The 23,996-nt window shown below is 41.3% G+C and overlaps 1 protein-coding gene across 1 annotated transcript in view; it reads right to left on the bottom strand.

Annotated features, from left to right (window-relative positions):
• Nucleotides 1-20,663, bottom strand: part of PTPRO (protein tyrosine phosphatase receptor type O) — a 156,330-nt gene extending 135,667 nt beyond the window's left edge. The window contains 3 exon segments of the mRNA XM_042890023.1: nucleotides 20,439-20,498; nucleotides 20,501-20,542; nucleotides 20,544-20,663. Of these exon segments, the coding sequence (XP_042745957.1) occupies nucleotides 20,439-20,498; nucleotides 20,501-20,542; nucleotides 20,544-20,663 (222 nt within the window).
• Nucleotides 20,664-23,996: the final 3,333 nt, after the last annotated feature.

Genomic DNA, 23,996 nt, shown 5'->3' with positions numbered 1-23,996 from the left:
GTGCATTTAAGAGATATGAACTTCAGTTACAACACCCAGCAAGTCTAATGGGAGTTTCAAAATTTCAGAGGAAGCAGAGGCCAGGCAAGTTTCACTGTGATGTTCAAATATTAAAGAGAAAGATTCTAACATCAGCTCTGAACTTTGTGGAAATCCAATGTCAGGTTTTGGTGAAGCAAAAGACTGATACAGAATGCAAACCTGAATTTCCCCTTGCTTTAGAGGAAGCAGAAACAAAAATTACAGGAGAAGAAAACTGGCATTCAGAAAATACTAATCTTCCATTTCTCCTTTTCTGGAATCTTTGTCTGGAATAATGGGGGGAAAAAAAAGTACGTTTCAAGATATCCATCCTTTTCAGCATCACACACCAAACCCCAAGAAGCAATTTAGCTATTAATGAAGTTTAAGGTTGTTGTTAATTCTCAAAATGTTGTGATTTTTTGAAGCACAAAAAAAAAAAAAAAAAAAAAAAGTCCCCAAACGTGTTGTCATGAACTGCTAGAAACACCACACTCCTAACTTTTCATGTAATTAACGGAAAGCTTCTAAATCACACTAAATCACATTTCATTTGAAACTCAGTATTCAAAGATCACAGGATTGCTAAGGTTGGAAAGACCACTCAGATCATCCAGTCTACCCATGAGCCCATCCCCACCATGCCCACAGACCACGTCCCTCAGTGCCACTTCCAAATGGCCCTCGAATACCTCCAGGGACGGTAACTTCACCACATCCCTGGGCATCCTGTTACAATGCATCACCACTCTTTCTGAGAAAAAAAAATATTCTAATATTCAATCTGAACTTCCCCTGCTGCAACTTGAGGCCATTACCTCTCTAACCCTATTGTTGCTACCTGGGAGAAGGGGTCGACCCCCATCTTATTACAACCTCCTTTCAGGGAGTTGTAAAGAGACAATAAGGTCTCCAGTGAGCCTCCTTCAGACTAAATAACCCCAGCTCCCTTAGCCACTCCACATAAGACTTGTGCTCCAGATCCTTCAGTTTTGTTTCCCTCCTTTGAACATGCTCTAGGGATGTCAGGTAACTTCCAACACTGTATTTTAATCAGGTCTCTGCGGCATCAAAAATCATCTTCCTACACTGTTGTGGGCCAGAGAAGTCAGCACGACATGGTCACTCAGGAAACAATCCTGGATACCAGAACCAGAAAGCAAGTCTCTAGCTTCACTGCTGGATTCATCCCATCCCCATCTGTAATGATGCAAAATTTGAGCATCTGGTCTAAACAAGCAAGACTCATTCTCTCTGGGCAGGGCTGACTGGGTTTGGGAGGTGAGTTATTGCACCTTAGCACCTATTTTCAGAACCTGGGATGAGCAATACTCTCTCCTCCTCTGGGTATACAGCAAAGTAAACTTATTTTAAATGGCTGATAAGAGGCAAACCAAATCTCACGCTGGACACAAGCCGCGGCTGCCATGGAAAGGCACCCGAAAGGAGTTTCTCTATCTGCAAGAGGAGGTCAAGGCACCAACACAGGCTCATTAACCACTGCTCCCAGACTTCTCCATCACAAATGCAGCTGCACTTCATTGGCAAACAACTTTACTATGGTTTTATACTGCAGAGACCAATTCTGCACTTCCTGCTTGTGGAAGTGTTCTGGCTGAGTTTAACAGAATTACACACGTGAGAGGTAGCCTGGCCCTCTGCCTGCCATCTCCTGAGCCATGGAAACCCAGTTTTTCTGTGCAGGCTGGGATGTGGCTACACAGCCAGTGGGTGAAGCCCACCTCACTGTGGCTCTGCTGCTAACAGCAGATGGTCTGGTTAGTCAAAAACAGGTGTAGAAAGAAGTCCCTGAGATATAGTCACATCTCAGGATGCTCTTTTTAAACAGCAGAAATCTCCAAAAAGCACAGTGCAGAAGCTGCTCTGGTTACAACAATCTGAGAGTATGGCTGGGCCATGACTCAGATGGTGGAAGCCTCATCCAAGTCACTGAAGCTTCATGTGAGAAACTGGAAGTGAATCCAGACAGAAGAGTTAAAATCTGAACCTATGCCTCTCATGCTGTCATGCTGTGTATGCAAAATACCAGTTTCTTCTCTGTTTCTCTTGGTTTTTACAATCAGTATGGGATAAACAATGCAGCAATATTATCCTGTTGTTGTTGGGCCAGTCACTAATTTACCAAGCCACCCAGGCAAGGAAGGATTATTTTAACTAATCAAGACAAAGCACAGCATTTAAGATGGAATATTTGCATTAAAGCAGACAATTCAGAATTATAAATACTGTTGAGTCTGAAATTATGATTGTTAATCTTTCCTCATATAACAATGTTCTTCTGACACAAACTGTAAATCATTCCTTTTCTTGCAGTACATGAAGCCATCACACAGAATGATCAATTATAAACCTGAATACAATTAAGCAGGTGAACTTCCTTTACTTTTAGTGCAGAAGGGTAATACTGATGGTATAATACTGATGTTAATGCATTTCTTGTGACTGAAATTCAGTCTGTACTCAGTAATTCACTCATTCCTGTGGTCAGCACAGGCAGCAGCTCTCTCTTGGATCCTATTTCCCTCTCTGCAAGTGCACTGTACATGCATGACACCAGCAGGTTACACAGCTTGCCTAGTGCATATTTCTGAAAACACAGATTGCAGGTAGGTCCCAAACTCTCCGTGAACACATTCTTTTTGGATCCTCTCTTACATGTCTATAAATTAAGCACATCAGACTGAGAATTTTATATATATATATATATATTTATATTTATGTATTTATACATTTAGGAATTACCAATAACTGAAATCCTGTTTCAAAAGGATATGTCAATCTGCTATAAAAAATAACCAGAAAATATAATTCAGTTTCTTCATTTCTTTATCAATTACAGGAAGGTGGGATGTGTGCTTTGCAATCTGTAATTTAAACACAGGTGGGAAATCCTTTAAAAATAAAATTCTGTATAATTAATTTTTGTTCTCCTATAGAGATGAGATAGACATTAGCAAGTAATTCAACACTTCTACTAACTCTCTCCACGCCTCTCAGCATCTTTAGGTGCCAGGATTTAACTACTGTTTGTCCCATGGTAGTGTGCAGATACGTTCCCAATTCAACAGAATCTCCTATTTATCTATGTTGGAGTATAAACCCAAAAATAACCACTTCCAGTGCAAAACTGTATTTACCAAAGTGCAGCTAAGAAAAGTTTTGTTGAAGTTTTACACTAGTGCTGCTATTAACCTCTTTAAGAGTCCTACTGATCTTCTACAACAGGGATATTCTGGATGCTCAGGATGCTCAGGCTGTCTCATTGCCAAAATATAACAGCAGTTTGCTGATCAAGTTAATGCCTTCAAGGAAGTCTGTTATAGGATGTGAAAAGCAGCAGTCCCAGTACACAATCCCTTTACAAACTATAGGACATGACTACAAAACTTTTCATTGACATCGATCTCATTTTTCTCAATAGTTTTCTGAAGACTTCCCACAAACCATCTATGCAAGACACATTTAAAAATACTTGCAAGATGAAACACATCCGAAACTTCAATTTAAATTAAAACAGGCAAACAAACAAACAATTTATCATCATCTGTCTCATTTGGGGGAGCAAAATTTTCTCTTTTCCACTTTAAAATAAACAAACAAACAACAACAAAACCTGGTAATGATGTACACTGGACTCACAACTCCCCTTGGGACAGATCAACTCAGTTTTACATTCAGAAGTATAAAGGCAATTTTTCCTCTTAAGTCTGCAAGCCAACTGAGGTTTGCATATTTGTTCCTACCATTGTGTCACCACTGCAGCTTAGAACCTCTCTATTGCTCCATGACCAACACACCACCCAATATGCTACCAAAGCCCACAGTCAATCTGCCTTGCTTTCTCAGGGGGCTTTTACACCAGTGACAGCATAGACATGTATGCCATAAAGAGGATATCTTCCTTGAGGAGGCCCTCCACTGCTCCCAGCTGCACCTTACAGCTGCCATTTAATTCCTTTTAGATGAGAACCTGTCCCAAACCACCAGCTCTCCATCTACGGACTCTGTGCTTCCAATGATACCCTCTGAAAGTGTGCTGCAAAAAACACACTTTTGGAATTCTTGTTCATTTTTTCTTTTTGCTTTTGCAGCCATGTGGTGTGACTTGTTTTCTATCGAAATTACAAGAGCTAATAACAGTGATATTCAAAGACAAGGTCATACACCTTCCAGAGAAAGAAAGTAATGCTGTTTACTAGTGATGTGACAGATTAAGTCCCAATATGTTGTGCAGAATCACAACTGTTAGTAATTATGGCCACAGAATTTAGTATGGGCTCTGATGTATATCACATAGCCACAGCAATAGTCCTGGAAAATCTATTTTATGGGCCATCAAGCTGTCCTGGGGTAGAAGAGAACCAATTTATCCACCAGAAAGCTTGGAGTATGATTAATGAAGGGAATGTACATAATTAAGATAGACACAGAAGACCCAAACAAACTTGCATTAAATGCTTCCCAATAAAAGATAAAGGAAATTAAAAATAATTTTAAAAGGATTTGGAATTCCATCTTTTTAATATTACAGTATAATATTTTTAGAGAAATAATCCTGGCACAGCTATAGCCAACTGAGCTGAAAGTCACAGGGTCTTATGCTGACTTTAGTTATCCTTGTAAAAATCAGTGTAAGACCATAACTGTAGATGAAGTTCATTTGAATCCACAGTGTAGGTGACTAAGCAGAGTAATTGGCCCACTTTTTTTTTCCCTGTAAAATACAGTATCTATTTGAATAGCAGCTATTTTCTCTAAAATAGTCTTTTTGTGTAATCACAGTCTTTTTCTCACTATTTAGTATTCTACTGGAAGTTAACTACTGAGCTCTGCTAAATGACTGCAAATGGTGTGCAGAAAAATCTTTTCTACCAAGGTCACAAAAACACAATCCAAAACATTTATAGGAGAAATACAACTTCACATGCTTGGAGCAAAAAGCAAAGTACATCAGAAAGGAGATGATGCCACTGGGGCTGCTGAAGCCCAGCAGGGTGAGGTGATGTTGTAAGGGAGCAGGCACTGAGCAGTGCAGGAGGAGACATGGGTGAAGCAGAGAGTAAAAAGCAGGTAAGGGAGGAAAGTGGCCAAGGGAGTAATAGACAAGGGACAGATGGGTAGGTGTGAGAAATGAGCTGGTATTTTATTTGAAAAATTACAGATCTGACCATCCCTCCATTTGTCTTCTTTTTAGAAAGAGATGAAAGTTTAGGATTGAAATGTTCTTTCTGGAGAAACAAAGTATTTGCTATGAAGTTGCCTAAGCTTTTATATCTTTTCAAGAACAACAAAATACTTTTGTCAGTCAATCCAAGTGATTATTTTGCCTTTCAAATATTCAGAAGACCCATCCTCCACAATATTTTTTTGCATAGCATTAATAAATAAAACATCCACACACTCTGCCCATTACTGCAGAGAAAATCTTGTATGTAATTCATGAGAGAAGAAAGAAAGGAAAGAATAATTAATTGTGCGTTTCCCTAGGATTTTTTTTATTATTGTTATTTTTGGCTTTCCAAGAAGATGCTGCTCTTCCTCTTCCCCTTCAGTACAGAATCCTAGTTCCACTAGATTTGCCCATAGCTTATTCTGGGATAAGCTCCCCACCAGCATTTTAAGTACCAGTCAGCGCTCCAGTACAATGATGTGATGGTGTGAATGGTAACAGAAGCACTCAGAAAACATCACAACTGAAGTACAACAGCAGTTCCTCTGTGGCTGGAGTCAGATGTGCATCAGAGATGCACCAGCACAGCCCAGGTGCACTGCAAAGCAGGACACAGCATCTGCTGTGTCATCTCATAAAGACCTAAAAGAGAAAAGACCAGCTGAGAGCATGGTATTGGCACCTTCTCCCCAGCCAGCAAAGTTGCCTTTCTCTGAAAACAGGAAAATACAGTACAATTTCTCCTCCTTCCCAAAAGTGGCTGTTGTAACAGGGACAGCTCAGGACAGGGACACAGAGTCACAGAACTGTAGGACCACTGGAGATCAGCTAATACAATCCTCAGCTAAAGCAGGTTCCCTACAGTAGGGTTGAGTCCTGCAGGAAAGCCTAAAGGGGTGGGGAACAACCCAGGCCCACCAAACCCTTGCTGCCCTCTGTTTCCATGGTTCTCATGCTACAAGCTCCCAAAATCTGTCCCTTGTTAACCTCTCCAAATGTTGGAAAATAGCATTCACAAGAACTCCTCCATCACTATCAAAAAATTAATATTTTTTTAAAGCAAGTAAAACCATTTTTGTTTAATCCCCCATAGTCAAAATAGCAATATTTAAACGTATTGTTGTCAGGGGATCCAGGGTAGTATCTTCATCTTGCCTCTCGCCAGGAACAACTTATAGTTTGATCTAACTGGTTACTTTGACATAGCTCCTTTAGCCATCACGTCTTTCTATTCCTCTAGTAGCACAGATTTAGCATTTCAGGCTAAGTACATATGTTGGATAAGAACATAATCCTCAGATCTGGGTATAGAAGCTCATGGTAAGAGGATGGCTCTGCATACAAATTGAATGCACTGAGATACAGGAGGAAAAAAAAAAGCTAAAACACAAAACCTAATATGCATATTGTGAAGGCCTTCTGGTATCAGAAGAAACCATCAGTTATCTAGTTTGACATCTTTAGAAATAGAGGGACTAGAGGGGGAAAAGAAGGAGAGAGAAAAAAATTGATATGACCTTTAGTCCGATACACCAAGTAAAGACTTTAGATAAATACTTGCCGAGGAGGAATATGCCAATATGCAAAGAGGAAAAGAGATAAATGAGACTAGACCATTTCAGTAGAGAAAAATCTCAGAGCTCCCATTTATCAGCCATTTCTGACAGCATGGAGATGGATTTATCATGGGCAGAAGGGGACACACTCTATTAGGCTTCTTAACATAGCACATGCATTCTTGGGTGTGGGATGCAGACATCTCTCTGCAGTCCATCTGCTTCCCCTCCTCCTGACTGAGGCTCAGCTCCTAATGCAAAAGAGTTCTCAGTATCACTGCAAAAATTCACACTGGGCATCCAGCAATCGCCAGTCATCTGTTGTATAGAACTGTAGGAATAGGGGGTAGCATTTCCAGACAAAACTACAAAGGATCAACTCTAGGCATGGTCTGACACCATTAGACTTTGTCCTTGCAAGCTGCAAAAGACACAGAGAAACAACCCACTGTGGAACTACAGAGCACACAGAAGCCCTGCATCCACTGACATGCAGTTGCATAGCCATCCGTGTTTTTAATTCTTTATTCATTTTCCAAAGCATTAGTAATCAGCTGAAGTTGTGCATTTAAATTGCTCTACAGGTGGGGAGCTCTGAATCCCATCAATCTGCAGCCCCTTTCCCACACACCCATAGATCTGCTGGGTATATGTCATGCAGCCTCAGGCTCTTTTTCCTGCTCATCATGCTCCCCATGCAGAGGGCTCAGAGATTGCTGCAGCTAAATCGAGCTTTGAAGAGAGCTGGGATTAGAGAACCAAACTTTCTGAACTCATAGTCTGAGCACAGCTGATCCGCTCTGGGCCATGCATGACATCTTGAAATCCCTTCTAACCATTTCTCTTATGCTAAATATAAAAGAGGTGCAGAGGTTTTTCTTCTTTCTATAAACTCATCTCATTCCATGTAAGCTCTGTTCCACATGATATCTTCACACTTTCCACTGACACTTCCATTTCACAAGTGGCAAGCACATTCCACAGAATTCTCTCATTCTTCCCAAAATAAATTAAATCTGGCATTGTGGGGTCTTCAGGGAAAAAGCATCATTTTGCCTATCTAACAGATGACAGAAGTTGGGTTGTGGGTTTGTTTGGTTTTTTTTGGAGGTGGGGGGGGAGGGGGGACTGTAAGATATGACATCATGTTATTCACTTGAAGATCTGCCTTTTTTAAAGTTAAAAGTAGAAAGCCTTTTTTTGTGGTGATTCTGTTTAGAAACTGGGAGTCACAGAACTGACCTGAAGAAAACAAGGACCACAGAACAGGACAAGAAGGTACTTTATTTTGCAAGGAGACTTTTATTTTTGTGGGAGTTTGATTTAGATTTTGGTTATTTTTTAACTACATTGTACAGAATAAAGGAATCTTCATACTAGCACAGACATGCAAGCATATGAAATCATGACCTAATATAATTTAAGGCAGAATCTGCGAAAACACTAATGAATCACCAAACACATCCTCCCCTCTGACATTACAAATCATCAGTAATAAAATGCCAGTGTGACACAGAGTCAGGCAGCAGAAGCTGTAATTACAGTCCAGAGTAACAGTTCCTTTGGAGCTCATTAACTGTACTGAGTACCTTAAATCTTGTATTGAATTTAGGAGCAGTAGTTCAGTTATCAATACAAAAAGTGCTAAGAGGATTTCCAGACCATATTCCACATGTTCCCTCTAGATATATATTATTCCACCTTGATTTTTAAAAATTTATTTAACTGCATGTTTTGGTGGCTGATTTCTTTGCTTCAGTACTAAGCCAGTTGGGACGGAGAGGCCAGCCCTGCCCCAACGCCTTTAATTCACATCACTGAAAAGTACCTCTAGAGTAAAGGTTTCAATGGTTTTCTTTAGACCAAAGACCCGAATTTGTAAAACATTAGAAATGATGGTTCTTCTCCCAGAAATGTAAGTCAGAGGAAGGAAAAAAGAGAAGAAATGAAACTCTCAGCAAAAAGTCCTTCTTGAGAAACGTGAACATGTGAAACGAATTGTGCAGTGATGGCGGATACCTGCCTGACTCTGCAGAAAGTTTAAATGATAATTAAGGCACATTCTAACAATGGCAGCACTAAGAATTTTATCCTTGATGTTATATTTAAAACTCAAGCTCCAAGGAGCGAGACAATGCAAGAAAACAGCAGACTTCAGCAAAAAGGCATGTAACTGTAACCAAGGGCTTCACATTCTACAAAGAAAGATAGCCTAAGATGAATTTTTTAAATGACTTAAAAAATATATTAGAAGACAAGTTAATAGAAAAGTTTCATGTTCTTTCATCCCCAATTCATTATTTTTAAAAAGGTTTAATTGACTGTCATTCATTTCATTTGGAGGCCTTGGAAGTTGTCCAGAGGTGGTGCAATCTCTGTCCATGGTGATATTCAAAACTCATCTCACACAGCTCTGAGCCCCCAACATCCTGTCCCTGTCTTGAGCTGGGCCTTGGTCTCCAGCCATGTCTTCCAGCCTGAATTACTCCTAGGTTCCAAGCAAATTCACTTCTCCCTGCATCCTCAAATGCCACAGCATCGCTGCTATATACTGCAGCATCTAACCAAGAAAACAATTCCGAATCATCCATTTTTTTCCAGCTGGCCCATTGCAGGCCCTCCCACCTACAGGGCAGGGGTAAGAACATCATTGTTACCATCAACTTAAAGCCAACTAGAAGACTTCCTTGAGACAACCCAAAAAGTAGCCAGGAAAACAAAGATGTCCGGTGATATCCAACCAGACCACTACCAACTTATATAACATAGTTATGACTACTCTCTCACCATTTTTTATAAATACATATATTTAAAAATCATTCCCTACCTCTGACTTTAGCCTTATCCCTACATACTCAGGCAAATCTACATGGCAGATCCTGGCTTTCCTTGCCCTAGACATGACTGCTAGTTGTTGTCTTGGTTGTGCTATGTTATTGATTTTAGAAAAAGAAGGTTGTTGAATGGGGAATGTGCATGAGAAAATTAGGTCTTTTCCTATAAGCACCAGATGAAACCTATATACTTTGAAGAACAGCAGGCACAAATGTGTAGATGATGGATTTTCTGCTTAGGAAAACAAATTACATTATTCTAGACATTTCAATGGCAAGATTGATACCAACAGTTACTGCTAATGCTTATCCAGGAATCCTTTAGCTCTCATTTCAGTCATATAACTAGCACTCATAGGGAAAATTCTCTACCTTGAAAAAAAAAGTATCAAAGAAAACCAATAATTTAATTAAAACTGTAAACATCTTGATAAAGAAGTCAGTTTGTCTCACAATACATCAGTGACAAACAGCTGATTCTATAAAACCACGACAAAGCACCATTACAAAAGCCAAACCCTAAATGGGTCATGTCCTTATTGGAGGTTATCTACAGAAAAAAAAGGGATGTGGCATTAACTGTATACAACTGGGACAAACAAAGCCTTGAAGATACACTCTGTCATTTTCCAAAACATTTTATTTCTTTTCCAGTTTATCTCCTAACCTCATAATGTTCACAATCATACTTAAATTGAGAATGAAATAATACCACCTGCAACTGTTCTAGCCATGCCAGTTTTTCTGGTGAGGCCATAAGGACAGGCAGTCTGGCTCTGCTCCAATCTGAATGCTCAGGCACCATGTAATGGACATTTCAAAGTTTGTTTCCTCAACCTGGACCCACTGCTTTCCTGCCTGGCTGATATCCAACACCTGCTGTAGTAACACCTACCAAGAAGAACTGGTATTCGACAGCCAGTCTGTTTTTCCACCGCATGAAAACCCCTTTGTCTCAGAATCAAGCACAACATCTGCCACAGCCAACTGGTCTTCAGTATGCTGATTTGCAAGAGGCCTCCTGCAACACCCAGGTCATTACAGACTACATAGAAGGGCAGAAAACTAAGTATGTGCAGGAGTCTAAGAAAAAAAGGATGACTTCATATTGAACCTGAGCACATTCAAAACTGTCACTGATTTTTGGCATCACTTTTAACTCCAGTAGCCTACTAAAGAGACAGGAATTAGCTGTTGTGTTCAGATCCATATTTGAGCATGTATTTGACGGAGAATTTGTTTTCCATTCATCCACATACCCGTGTTATTGTTGCAATGTCAACAAAAGTGGCTATATGCTGAATTTAAACCAAAACTCTTACTTGAGCAGTCCCTGAAAAGAAGACAAAGAGGAGAATTATGGCTCTGCATAGGAAGAAAATGCTCTTTTTTTCTGTCTAGTGTTAGTTACATGACTGAATTCTCCTGCAAAGAGAATCCTCTTTCAAGAACAGAAGCATTAAGGTGTGCTCCTCTTACACTGGCTCCAGCAGCTGTATTAAAACAGACTTTTCAGTGACCCCTTTAGAGAGAGAATCCTATTCAAGATTTATCCAAACTGGAGTTTCAGCTATCAGACTTACAGATTCCAAAACTCAAAATCATCCTATGGCCTGCAGTTTGTGCTACTGACAGTGCAGTAAGCCCAAGGTCACCAGCATATCACAATTAGCTCTATGCTGCATGTCAAGCCTCATGGTACCACCTGGCAGAGATCGCAGATCTTCCTGCTACAGCTTGATCCAAAGCCCATTTTAAGCGACATAAAGACTTTTATTGATTTTGCTTAGATTTTGGATCTGTTCCCAGAAGCACAGTAGACTCTCTGATAACTCCCAGCATCCTAAGAATTAGAGGCAAACCGGCAGTTCTGGTTCCAGCTAACAGAGGTCAGTGTTTCACATGAGCGCTAAGGTGAGATCACAACATTGCCATCCATATTCATGACCTGCCTCCGTTTCTCTTAAATGGTAGTGACAGTGTTTGATGCCGCCAAAAAAAAAAAAAACTGGCAGGGCTTCGGAGACTACGGAGTCTTGAGTTGATTTTCAAAGATAACATTTAAAATTTTTGATTTAACACACTGCTTTGTAATCCCACCAGAAAAGAATTTTAGACCAGTGAACATTTTTAAATACACTTAAGTACTCACTATTGTATCCGTTTATTCTTCAGAAAACGTCATCATATTTCATGCTGTATGTAATAACTGCTAGTTAATTATGTAAAATCCCATCCCATCTGCTCTTATTCCTTCACACAGCAAAATTAGAGGGCTGGATTCTGCAGCCATTACTCACAGAAAGAGAGGCATTGATTTAATGGACTTCCCTGAAAAGGGATTACAATATAGTATCCTCCACTATTGATTTTGTGACATCATAATCTTTTCCTCGGAAGCAGACGCTGATGACTCAAGATAATATCAGTGCAAGATTAGGCAGTAGCAGCTGAGTTAGAGAAAGAAAACTATTGAACGACAAACCTACTGATTTACCACAAGTAGGCAGCAATAAATTATTAGCTATGTTCTCTGTTTTGAATAGAAGATGTCTTAAAAACAAAAAGTTCAAGTGATGTTCCTCTCTTTCATCTCTTCCCCTTCTTACAGTTATTTCATTAAACTATTGCAAGCTATAGCATTTTCTGTGAGGGTTAATGGCTTCTCTTTGAAGGGATTAAAGTCACATTGATTATTAATTATTTTTGATGTTTTAAACTGATGCAAATATCCAGAAGCTCTGATGAGCAACATCCTGTAGAAATCAATACTGAATGGAAACAAAAGAAACAAACAAAAACAACTAAAAAAAAAAAAAAGCCATCAACCCTCTCCTCAGCTCCTAAGGGAAGCAATTGTGACTTATTCCTGTTTGGAAGGTATACTGTCCCCTGGAGAATACCAGCAACTGGCATGTATAATAATCACTTCTCGTTTATCTGGAGCATCCTTATTTTGATGTGTCTATCTTTCAGACTTCAGTCAGAGCCTGCAGGTATTTTGCGCGCAGAACAAAGCGAGGCACAGTACTGCTAAGCAAATAATAAATACATTAATTTCATTGCTGTTGGAAAATATTCATTTTTCTTAAATGTGCCTTTCAGTATTTCAGGAAAATACTAATTAGGATTCTTTCTGTGTTGTTGGTTGTTTTTCTTTTTTTTCCCTACCAATGCTCTCTACTGTTCCTTACCACATTTAAATAGGTTGGGGTTTTTTGTTTGTTTGTTCTTTTTCCTTGAGTTTAAAACTTCTTTTCTGTTTGCAGACAGAATGGAACTAGACTCTTCCTTCTTGTCTGCTAGGCCAACCATGAACAAATCCTTTACATATGAAAATGACTTCCATATGAACAAAGAGGAAATGATCCTAAATAGCTGAGGTGTGGATAGCCAACACATGCCAAACAGCAAATTACACAAAGGCAACAAGAGAACTGGGACATTCCTTGTCTGCTCTGGGGACTCTTCTCAGCCTCAAAGAGCAACTCCTACAGTGCATCTAGTTCAGAAGGAAATGATTGAAAGCTCTTAAAATTGAATGAGTTTCTAATTTGATTGACAACTTAGTGACCAGAAACTACCCCTCTTATCCCAAAGATGTATTCCAAACTCATCATAACTAAATTGGAGACCTGCACGTTTATAGCATGTAATGCAACCGTATTTTGTTTAAATCCCGCTGAAATAACCGGAAGACTCATGTCTCATACTCCTAAAGGGCACTGAGGCCCAATCAGTTCAAAATCATAACTGTTATATTATAAGCAACATTATTTATTTTTCCCCAAAGTTCTTAAAAAATTAATTTGTTCATTTGTTTTCCCCTCAAGAGCTTCCTATTTACCAAATAGCTTCATCACATCTCTGGCTGCCTAAAAACAGCAGAGTTGTTGATTTTTCTTACCTCCATTAAGCTGCTCTGAAGCATTCAACTCCTGTGCTTAAATGGCCCTCTTGGATTTTTCCATCCCAATATCGTGCTCTGCATTCAATCATAGCTCCAATTCCACATATCCTCTACTTATGCCCATGCTGTCACCTCAAGATCAGCATACTGAAAACTGAGTATACTACCTTCCAGCTCTCTTCCCTGTTGCTATCAGTAGTATAATCAATTTGTCCATCACTGATGCTTAGTGTAAAGAGCTTCTTTCTCTAAATCCATGCATCTAATTGAACAAAAATGCAATAATAACTACAGTAATTTGAGAATAGCACATACTACTTTTGCTGTGGTACAACGTGCTATCTTTATGGTGAGCCAGACATGATGCATATCAATTATTTCTGGAACACATTCTCTTAAAAGCCACTGTAATTTCCTAGCATAAGAATGAAGAGGTTCCAGAAATGAAATACTGTGCATCACATTTGGCTTACTGGAAAGACAGAAGTCTTCTTACTTCAGAGTTGCTCCCTTCACTGACTATATTCATTCCAGATTATACAGCATTATGAAAAGCAAGGTAACTTTTCTGTTTCAATTATGTCCCATTCTCTATTAATTTGTTGTACACTGCAGATGTGGCAGTCAGTATATGTTGCTACATCAACTTCAACATCTTTTCAGCTATATATTGATGGAAGCTTAATAGAAAAGTTATAATAGCTTTTGTGTGCGTATTAACAAACAACTCTCTTCACTTTCCTTCTGCACTAAATCATCATATCTTCTGGAACTTAGGAGCTTTCAATGTGAAAGACAAAACGTCCAGCCAGGTCCTGTGTTCCACTCTGACACTTCAACAGAAGACAGACACCATCTAGTATTTCACCTACTTGCTCAAGGTTAATACTTAGCTTCACTTACGATCCTAATTTCTTTTGCTGTGCTGTGCCAAAGCTCTTCAAGAGCATGATGGCTGCAATCCAGTAGAAGATGAAGGATGATGTCTTGCTTAGACTGGCAGCAACTCACTGACTTTGGATGAATCACAGGTGAGGCTGTAATTATCACAGAATCATAGAATGGCCCGGGTTGGAAGGGACCACAAGGATCATGAAGCTCCAACCCCCCTGCCACAGGCAGGGCCACCAACCTCCCCATTTCATACTAGACCAGGCTGCCCAGGGCCCCATCCAACCTGGCCTTGAAAACTTCCAGGGACGGGGCATCCATAACCTCTCTGGGCAGCCTGTTCCAGCACCTCACCACTCTCTCTGTAAAGAACTTCCCCCTGATGCCCAACTAAATCTCCCATCCCTCAACTTAAAACCATTTCCCCTCATCCTGCTGTTATCAACACTTTCAAAAAGTTGATTCCCCTCCTGTTTGTAGGCTCCCTTTAGGTACTGAAAGGCTGCAATGAGGTCACCCTGCAGCTTTCTTTTCTCCAGGCTGAACAAGCCCAGCTCCCTCAGCCTGTCTTCATAGGGGAGGTGCTCCAGACCCCTGATCATCTTCGTGGCCCTCCTCTGGACCCTCTCCAACAGTTCCCTGTCTTTTTTGTACTGGGGGAGCCACACTTGGACACAGTTCTCCAGATGGGGCCTCACAAGAGCAGAGTAGAGGGGGACAATCACCTCCTTGTCCCTGCTGGCCACCCCTCTTTTGATGGAGCCCAGGATACCACTTGCTTTCCAAAACGCAAGGGCACACTGCTGGCTCATGTTAAGTTTTTCATCTATCAAGACCCCCAGGTCCTTCTCATAGGGCTGCTCTCAAGGACTGCTCCTTCCAGTCTGTATGGATGCCTGGGATTCCTCCGGCCCAATTCCTATGGTGTTCTTGCAGACAGAATCATAGAATCATTTGAAATGGAAGGGACCCTTAAAGGTCATCTAGTCCAACTCCCCTGCAGTGAACAGGGACACGTACAGCTAGATGATGTTGCTCCAACCTGACCTTGAATATGCCCAGGAATGGGGCATCCACCATATTTCTGGGCAACCTGTTCCAGTGCATCACCATCCTTCCATACCGGGAGTTTTCTTCTGAAATTTTCCTCCATCAGATAACTCAGGACTAGACACAGAAGAATGTACAGAAATACACTGGCACCACAGTTCCCTTCTATCACTGTGTATGTAATGTAATTGTCCAGCTTGCCTCTTAGACTTGGAATACCTATTGAGCAGTTGGTCATCCTAGAGCAGCATACTTCTATGTACTGCATTCTGCATAAACATTTTAATTTTAAAACGCTTAACATCTAATCAAAGTAGCTTTTCTTTACATTGCAGTCAATTACATTTTACTACAAGAATATTTTAAAACCTTAATAAGGAAAGTCTGATCACTAATTTACTGTAGCATAAGAGTGCTTATGATAATGAAGATGATACATACTTCTCCAGTGGAAAAGATGTATAATTTTAAATACTTAAATATGAAGATAAGTATGATCCTTTTAAATTGTTCAGCAAAAGCATTTATTTCCAAAGCTTATTTTTCTGACATTTATCACTCTGACTCACATGGCCAAGTAATAAAAGCTCCCTTCTCCTGTATTGAAACATCCAGTAAAATTAGTCTCATGATGGGTTTAGACACAAGACTTTGCTGAAGACTCACTCAATCAACAATTTCACAATCTGCCTGGATTGCCCTATAGGGTGACATCAGAAAGGCAGATAATAAGTGGACTTCTGAAGTCTAGTCAGCACATTGTTTGTGAGCTCTTTAACAAATGGCCCAAAGGCTGTAGGATAGCTACAGGCAAGTGTTTATTCAGCATGGTTCCTGTCCTAACTCAAATGAGGAATCGCCCCTGGAATCGCTTCTGACTGAAGTGATGCCATCTAGAAATTGCCTTGTTGATCTCTTGCAGTTTGAGTGTAGGGCTCATAATTCCTGCAGGGTTGAAAGATCTTTTGTTGATTGTCCACTATTACTGTATTGAAGTTAGAAAGTTACCAGAGAGTAATGGTAGACTTATTCCACTGCTAGAGTGTGTGCCTGCTATAGTTCCATAAACATGAGTTGGCACCCAAGCATTCTCATAAATATCTTCGCCTGTTAGAATCATTCTGATGTAGAAATAATCCATAAAATATAATCCATGAAAATAACAAAATGAGAATGTGACTTGTAGGAGGAGTCCTGAGCAAAGGACGATTGATCATTTTATATATATATATATATATATAAACCTTTTACTGAAATGATGATTTTCTCTCCTATATGATCTGTAGAGACCAAACTTTTTTTTTTTTTTAACCTCTGTAGCTTATCTGATTCCATCCCATCATGACAATCTTACATTAGTCTTCCAAAGAGAAACAGAATGGTGACATAGTTGCTTACTTTGTCACTGCTAGGACACAGTAATGAGGAAGAACATACCTATTTTCTCAACAAGAACTTCAGTCAGCATTTCTAAAGAGATAAGAGGTTCTAGAAGGACTCCAGACCAAAAGTTTTAAGTGTCTATTTCTTTTCTGGCTAGGAGGAACCAGTGATGAAGCACGGGGGATCTTGCCTGTGAAACCATCCTCCCTTAAAACAAGTTTCTCAGTGAGAAAAAGACAGTGTCCTGGTGGTATCATCTTTGTTTCAGATTATTAACATTAGATGCAAATATTCTTAAAAATTACACTAATTGAAACAAATTTCCTTTGTCTGGTAAGGTTGTGCTGAGTATGTTCTTACAGCACCTGGGTCCCTTTGAGTGTTTTCATCCATGCAAATCTGAATTTAAACCTCACGAAAACACCAAACTCCATGCATTGACGTAGTAGTGGACAAAAATGTTCCATTCGACATTAAAATTGTTCTTGCTAGTAGAAAGACCAGAATGTATTGCTGCCTTGCACACAAAGCCTCAATAGCATAAAAAGACCCCATTCAAGACCTCAATCTACTGAAAATGAAATCTGTTTTTTTCCTTTGCACTTCTAGATAATTTTCCTGAACACTGTCATCCCTTCCACTCAGTTCATACATAGACAACCAGATTTCTCATTGTTTTTCTAGCATAAGCATTGGTCAGATCCTCTTGAAGGTGTAACAGATTGATGATGTGTCAGCATCAGGTTTGGCAGACTTAAGTTTTTGTCCCCTGCTTAGCTCTACTTACTTGTCCCATACACATAACACAGCAAGAAAACACAAAACCACCCAGCTGCAAGCTACTACAATGTGAGATATCTGACCTACTAGTCACAAAATCCAGGACAGACCTTCAACTAGTTGAAAGTTAGTGTAGATATGGCTATGGGAAGCCTGGTGGGTTGCAGTTAGAAAAGATGGGAAAGGTAGTGTCAGCTACTGCAAATGTGTCTGTTTTTTATTTTTATTTGTTCAGCTGAAGTACAGCTTTTCCACTCAGATGTGATCACCCATGCTTTTGTCACATCAGATGAAAAAAATACTAAGCAAGCTGCTAGAGGCTATGCCTCCCAGCCATTCACAAACTGAAGCAATGGAGAATGCTATACCTATGAAAAATGGCAATGTTTTAGGTCAGAAAGAGATTTCTAAAGCAGGAGGCTTGGAAGCTTTTTGTTGAAGCAAGATACAATTCTGTTCCTCTTCCAAGAACTGTAAATCTATATTAATATCTGAGTTCACACACAATGTCTTTCTCTTGCTAGTTTCTAAGCTAGCCATTGCATAAGAAAACCACTGAAGAATGATAGAAGTTCAAGATCACATTGCTCTATTTCCTATTTCCTAAAAAGATTATGATACTGCCCTGAAGCACAAAGTAATGCTCAGATAGAGCTGCAAATGAAGGAACTAAATATTGCTAGCCCAGAGACAACAATATCAGGTACATGAGCGTGCAGTGGGCAGCATCACTGTTTGATCCCCTCCTTGTCACTGACCACTCCAGCAGGAACAGATAGTGTCAGGGCTTGAAAGAATTTGGCACCATTTCTTTACATCATGAAATATAGCATGGAAGGGAAGAGAAAATGTGCTTTGAGCTGTTTTATCACTGTGCAAAGCTTGCTGATGGTTTTATAAATTGCCAGATGGGCATCAAGGCCACACTGAGCAGATACAACTTAGCAAGTGACATTTGGGCTGCTAATGCTGAAACAGCAAGCACACGGGCATCAGAGTCATCAGTTCAATGCAGCTGCTTTCCCAACAAGATTAAATTGCTGTCTCACCTGGAAGCTAACAACTCAAGGCTGGATGATTTTAGTAGTTCTTCAACAAGTTAGCATAACTGAACAGCACAGAGCAAGGGAAATGCCTTGTTTTGAAATTAATTACCTTCAGTTATTAGTCATTGCAAGAAAAAAGAAATGTGTAGGCATCCAACAAAAATCACAATTCAGTCACACGTAGCATTGCTGATGTGCCCCTGTCTTCAGCTACAGTTTCACCTCTCACACTATAGAATTCTGCCAGTACCCATCATTATTTTCCTGCAGCTTTTATTGCCATTCCAGTTCTGGGATTTCTCAAGCAACATACCTAAGGGCACGTCTGAGTTTTATCTGGCTCTGAAGTGATGGTCACCTTCCAACAGGAAAAAAAACCAAGGCCTTGGCTGCCTTCAAATCTTTACCCCATTTCTTTAGATTTATTTCTATAGAATCATAGAATGGCCTGGGTTGAAAAGGACCACAGTGATCACGTAGTTTCAAACCCCTGCTATGTGGAGGGTCACCAACCACTAGACCAGGCTGCCCAGATCCACATTCAGCCTGGCCTTGAATGCCTCCAGGGATGGGGCCATAGGTACTAGCATCTTATAGATTTGAACTACCTATATCCTGTTTCGCCTTACCACAGTAATTAAAACAGCTGCTTAAAGCTGTATGTTCACTTCTACACTAGGAACAGAAGTGAAACAGGAATTAACTGCGACCCCTTCAGCTTTATGCTGGGCTATGATGCCCATAGTGTAATTATCTTAGACGAAAGTAAGTACAGGAAAAAAAAAAAAAAAAAAAAAAAAAAAAACAAAAAAAAAAAAAGAAAGAAAAAAAAAAAAAGGAACTCAAAATATCATGAAATTCTGTCAGTATATTAACATTTTATCCTGCATAAATGTACATTTCAGCAATTATGAAAATGAGACAGCTGACGACTGAGTATGCGAACAGATGCTGTGAACGCTTCCCCTTTAGTACTTCTGTCAATTCAATGTCAGTGCTGGAAGTGACTCCGCTGCCGTTCCAGGATACAATTCTGCAAAATCCCATTCACACGGGGAGCCCTGCTCATTTCTATGGAACACTTCCATTTGTGAAGATCTCAAGAGTTCTTTAGTTGCCAGTGACAAATATACAGCAAAGTTTTCAGTACTGCGGAATACTGCGGTTTAGGGCACTGGCATTTACAATCGGTGCTATTTGCCCAGGCAGAGCGGGTGTTTTCTTTTAGAAGTTACACGAAGCACATTAAATACGACTGGGGAACCATTAAAGCAACAAATGCATAACGATAAAAAACGCCACACCAAGCCACGCTCGCGGCATTACGCTGAACTTTGAAAGATTCAGCCGCCGGGAGGACAGAACCGCACCGAGCTGGAAGCAATGTCAAATTCTGCAACGGCGAAGCGACACGCGGCTCCCCCCCGCCCGCCTTTGTTAGCGGCAGCTCCGGGGGAAGCCGGCAGGAGCCGGGCTGGCCGCGGTGGGCGCGGCGGCAGGTGTCGGCCCGCGGTGCTGAAGGACAGCGCGGGGCTCCCGGCGCGGCGCTCCCACTGCACCGCGTAACTTCGGGCACGACGGACGATGGGGGAACGGCGCCTCTCCGGCACTTGTGGGTGTGGGGCGCAGCGGCCCCGCCTCCGTCCCCCTCGCAGCGGGAGCACAAAGGGGGGAGGCCGAAACCGGCGCTGAGCCTTCGCCTCCGGGGCGCAGCCGAGCACACAAAGGCGGCCCCGCGCCCGCGGGGCGCGCAGCCCTCCCCTTCCCCGCACTTACCTTTAGCAGCACAAAGAGCCAGAGCAGGCAGGAGCGGGCCCCAGGTCCACCCCGGGATCCCCGCCGGCGGCGGTCGGGCATCGGGGAGCGCGGTGGCCGCGGCCCGCGGGAGCGGCCGGGCGGGGGGGGCTGCGGCTCCTCTGCCCCCCGGCCCCTCGCAGCTGTACCTCGCTTCCCTCCGCCCGGCTCCGAGCCGTGCCCGGCAATGGCGAATTGCGGCAGCATCAGGCGGCCGGCGGCGGCGCCGACCTCCCCGCCAAGCCGCGCATCCTGCCGCCCCCCGCCCTTTTATTTGGGATTTACGGCGGGGGGAGGAGGAGGAGGAGGAGAAGAAAGAGGAGGCGGCGGCGGCGGGGTGGGTGTCTCCGCTCACAGGAGTTTCGGCGATCTCGCCGCTGCACGGGAAAAGAAGGGGTGGGGAGAGCCGCCACGGGCGCCGGCAGCGCGGTGTGCCTACAGGAGTGGCCACGGCACCCCGAGCCCCGAGGGCTGACAGCCCGTAGCCGCCGCCCCGCGCCTCTCCCCCGGCACCTCCTCTCCCCGGGCGCAGGAGGCAAAGCGCAGCCCCGGCCCCCCGCCGTTGTTTTTCTATAACCTCCCCCGCAACGCGCCTGCGGGGGACAAACGCCTCGTGAGCAGGCAAACAACGATCAGTCACCGGCTCCGGGCAAGCCCGGCCCCGCACGGGGCTCCGGGAGCCACTGTCACCAGTGAGCACAGGGCTGGGAAACGAGAAGCTCAGAGTATAGCTCTAAGCCTGCGAGGGGTGGAGAAGTAAGAGCTCATCCTATTCCACCAGCTACTCAGGACCAGCGATTGTAAGTGTACACGGAGAAAGGTGAAACTACACCCCACGTAACCTGCTGACTGGCGCTCAAGACTGTAACTATGAAGATGGGCAGCTGCTCCTCTTTGTTTTATTTAATCTGATGTCACCAGGAATAACAAAAACACATAACCCTCCCACCACCACCACCAGTGCAGAAATGGTCTGCTCAAAACTAAGACCTCACGACCACATCTTTTTGTCACTGGCCGCTCTTTCAGTCTCACCAAAATAAATTTCAGTGCATCTGAGAGCGTGGCAACCAGTACTGATTGAGCAAAATAAGATCATACGTGTTCTGGGGCTGTATCAGAGGCATTAAACTTCAGAGCAAATTCAGAACCAGGTGAGTTTCCATTACTTGGAGCACTAGGTCACCACATTACTTTTGCTTAACACATACACAAAGAAGAAAAGTAATGGCTGAATGAGAATAGTTTTAGTGTGTCCAAAATTTCTAAGCCATTTCGGCAAGGTGTACATTACTACCTTCTTGTGGGAATGTCCTTTAAGCTGATCAAAAAAGTTGTTCTCTAACAGCATTGGTAAATCAGATGATAATGATTTGGTTTATATGTGGCACATTTTTTATTTTTGTGTAATTTGGATCTTCAGTCAAAAGAAGCTGGATTTCAAAGTGGTCAAAGCCAGAGAGAGATGCACTTATTTTCCACTGAAATGGGCCCTCAAGCAGTAATTTGTCACACTTTATGAGGATTAATCCAGAAAATGAAGGAGAAATTTGGGTCCTGGGTAGATATTGGCACACAGCCCAAATTTACAGCTCCAGAAAGAAGATGCTATTCATATCTTCATTTACAAGAAGCCAGGGACAGAAAAAAGACCTTCTCAATGCCAGCAGTGAAGGACACAGACCTCTCCTGGGTAGCTATCATCCTGCTGGTATTTTTAATATTACCTCAAATTGGTATGCAAGAGGTTAACCATGGATAAATTCCCCTTCAGTGCACACAGGTTTAGGAAGAAGAGAGGTTGTCTGAAAGACAGGGGAGTGAATTTCTTTAGGAAATTAAGATTGTCATTAGTACTTAAGAGCCATGGATTGAATTTTAGTAAACAAAAATTTCCTAGCCAAAGTAAAATAAGTTTTGACATTCTGCTCCAATTAGAGAATTCAGAGGCTAAAATGATGGCTTAAACAAGATTAAATATATTTAAAAAGCAAAAAAACATATATTGAATTTCAGTAGGGTATTGGAGTCTGAGAAATATCTGAATCAAAGAGTTAAAGTGAACAATAGCTGAAAGAAATGACAAGTGTTTCTGGAAACCTTTGATAAAGGGCTGAGGTGCTTAAACCTTCAGATCCGGTTATAGCAGTACAGAGATACGCAACCAAGAGAATGCAAGAACAGCATCCATTTTGGATTCTGGGGACCTAGTGTTACCCAAACTTTAAAGAAGTTCCCAGTGCTCTGTAAAATTCAAGTAATACTGCCAATGGAAAAACATCCTTCAGAAAATAATTGTCTTCTTTTAGAAAAAAGAAAAAAAAGAATATATATATATATATTTACATATATATAAAAGAAAAAAGAATATACTTTCTTATATATATTTTCTATATATATATATTTCCAGCAACTGAGGTCAAGATTGTGCTAGACAGGGGTAGTAGAAGTGTTCCTGCCAAGGGAAGCCTACAGCCATTCGGCTGTATGCAACCTGAGGAAAGCTAACAAGCAACAACTGGTATGCCAGAGAGCTTGCCTCCAGGCTTTTTCAGTGGGTGAAACCTGGAAAGTCACACACCGCATTTCTTCAGAGTGTGAGAAGGCAGGATTTAAAGGAGAAAAAGAAAAAAGTTGCTTTTTTTCTGAATAAGAAGTGTGAAAAGTTAATGTGCAGAGGAAAGGAAAAGGAACAGTGAAAAGGAGGGCAAGTTTATTTTTTTCTAGCATCTAAACAAAAACAGTCTTATTAATAAAACAACAAAGCTTTAAAAATAATGAGACTGAGATATCTTATATTTACTCAAGGAATAAGAATAAGGTTTGTGAGTTTTCATAAGCAGTTAGTAAATGAAATACACTGATACAAGGTCATTTCAGAAGTCCTCCAAGGCTCAGTCCCCCAGTGAAACCACAGGGAAAGCACAAAAGGCTTCCTAAGGGCTCTGCAACCCATGGCATCATTCCAGGAGGGAAAGAAGGACGGATTCTGTTGCAGTGGAATACTTTTAGGTAATTAATTAGGTTTAATTAATTTGGATTTTGATCATTTGAATTTGCAAACATGAATATATTTTTAAATATACAAAAATAAAACACTGCGCTTTTGACTATTTGGCCTAAAAACTTCTTTGCACCCCAGAACTAATCACAGGTCATGTGTAATGTAACATCCTAACTGAACGAGGGTTGTAAACCCCCTAGCTTATCATGAAAACACAAAATTAAGATATTTCAGCTGTTCAGGCATTTATGTGAAGTGTTCCTGCTTATAACTTACATAGACTTAATTTCAGGTTTAGAGTGAATTCCCCTCGTGTCACTGAAAACCCCAATGTAAAACTCAACTCTACCATCTTTGGACAACTGAAGAAGGAGAGCTCTGAATTACCATTTATTCTTAGCTATGAAATAAACCCCAATTTATATGAAACTTTATAGGCCTCAACAAGTCTGGATAAATATGGCATAAAATGAGGTTTATAAAAAACCTGTAAGTAGAAGTCCCAGTCTGTGAAGTTTCCAAAGTAAAGCTATCTT

Source organism: Lagopus leucura, unplaced genomic scaffold, assembly GCF_019238085.1.
Source record: "Lagopus leucura isolate 7727_CA_CO unplaced genomic scaffold, USGS_WTPT01 Super-Scaffold_100159, whole genome shotgun sequence".
NCBI lineage: Eukaryota > Metazoa > Chordata > Aves > Galliformes > Phasianidae > Lagopus > Lagopus leucura.
Note: the sequence above shows the minus strand (reverse complement) of the source record. Positions and strands in the feature narration are given on the sequence as shown.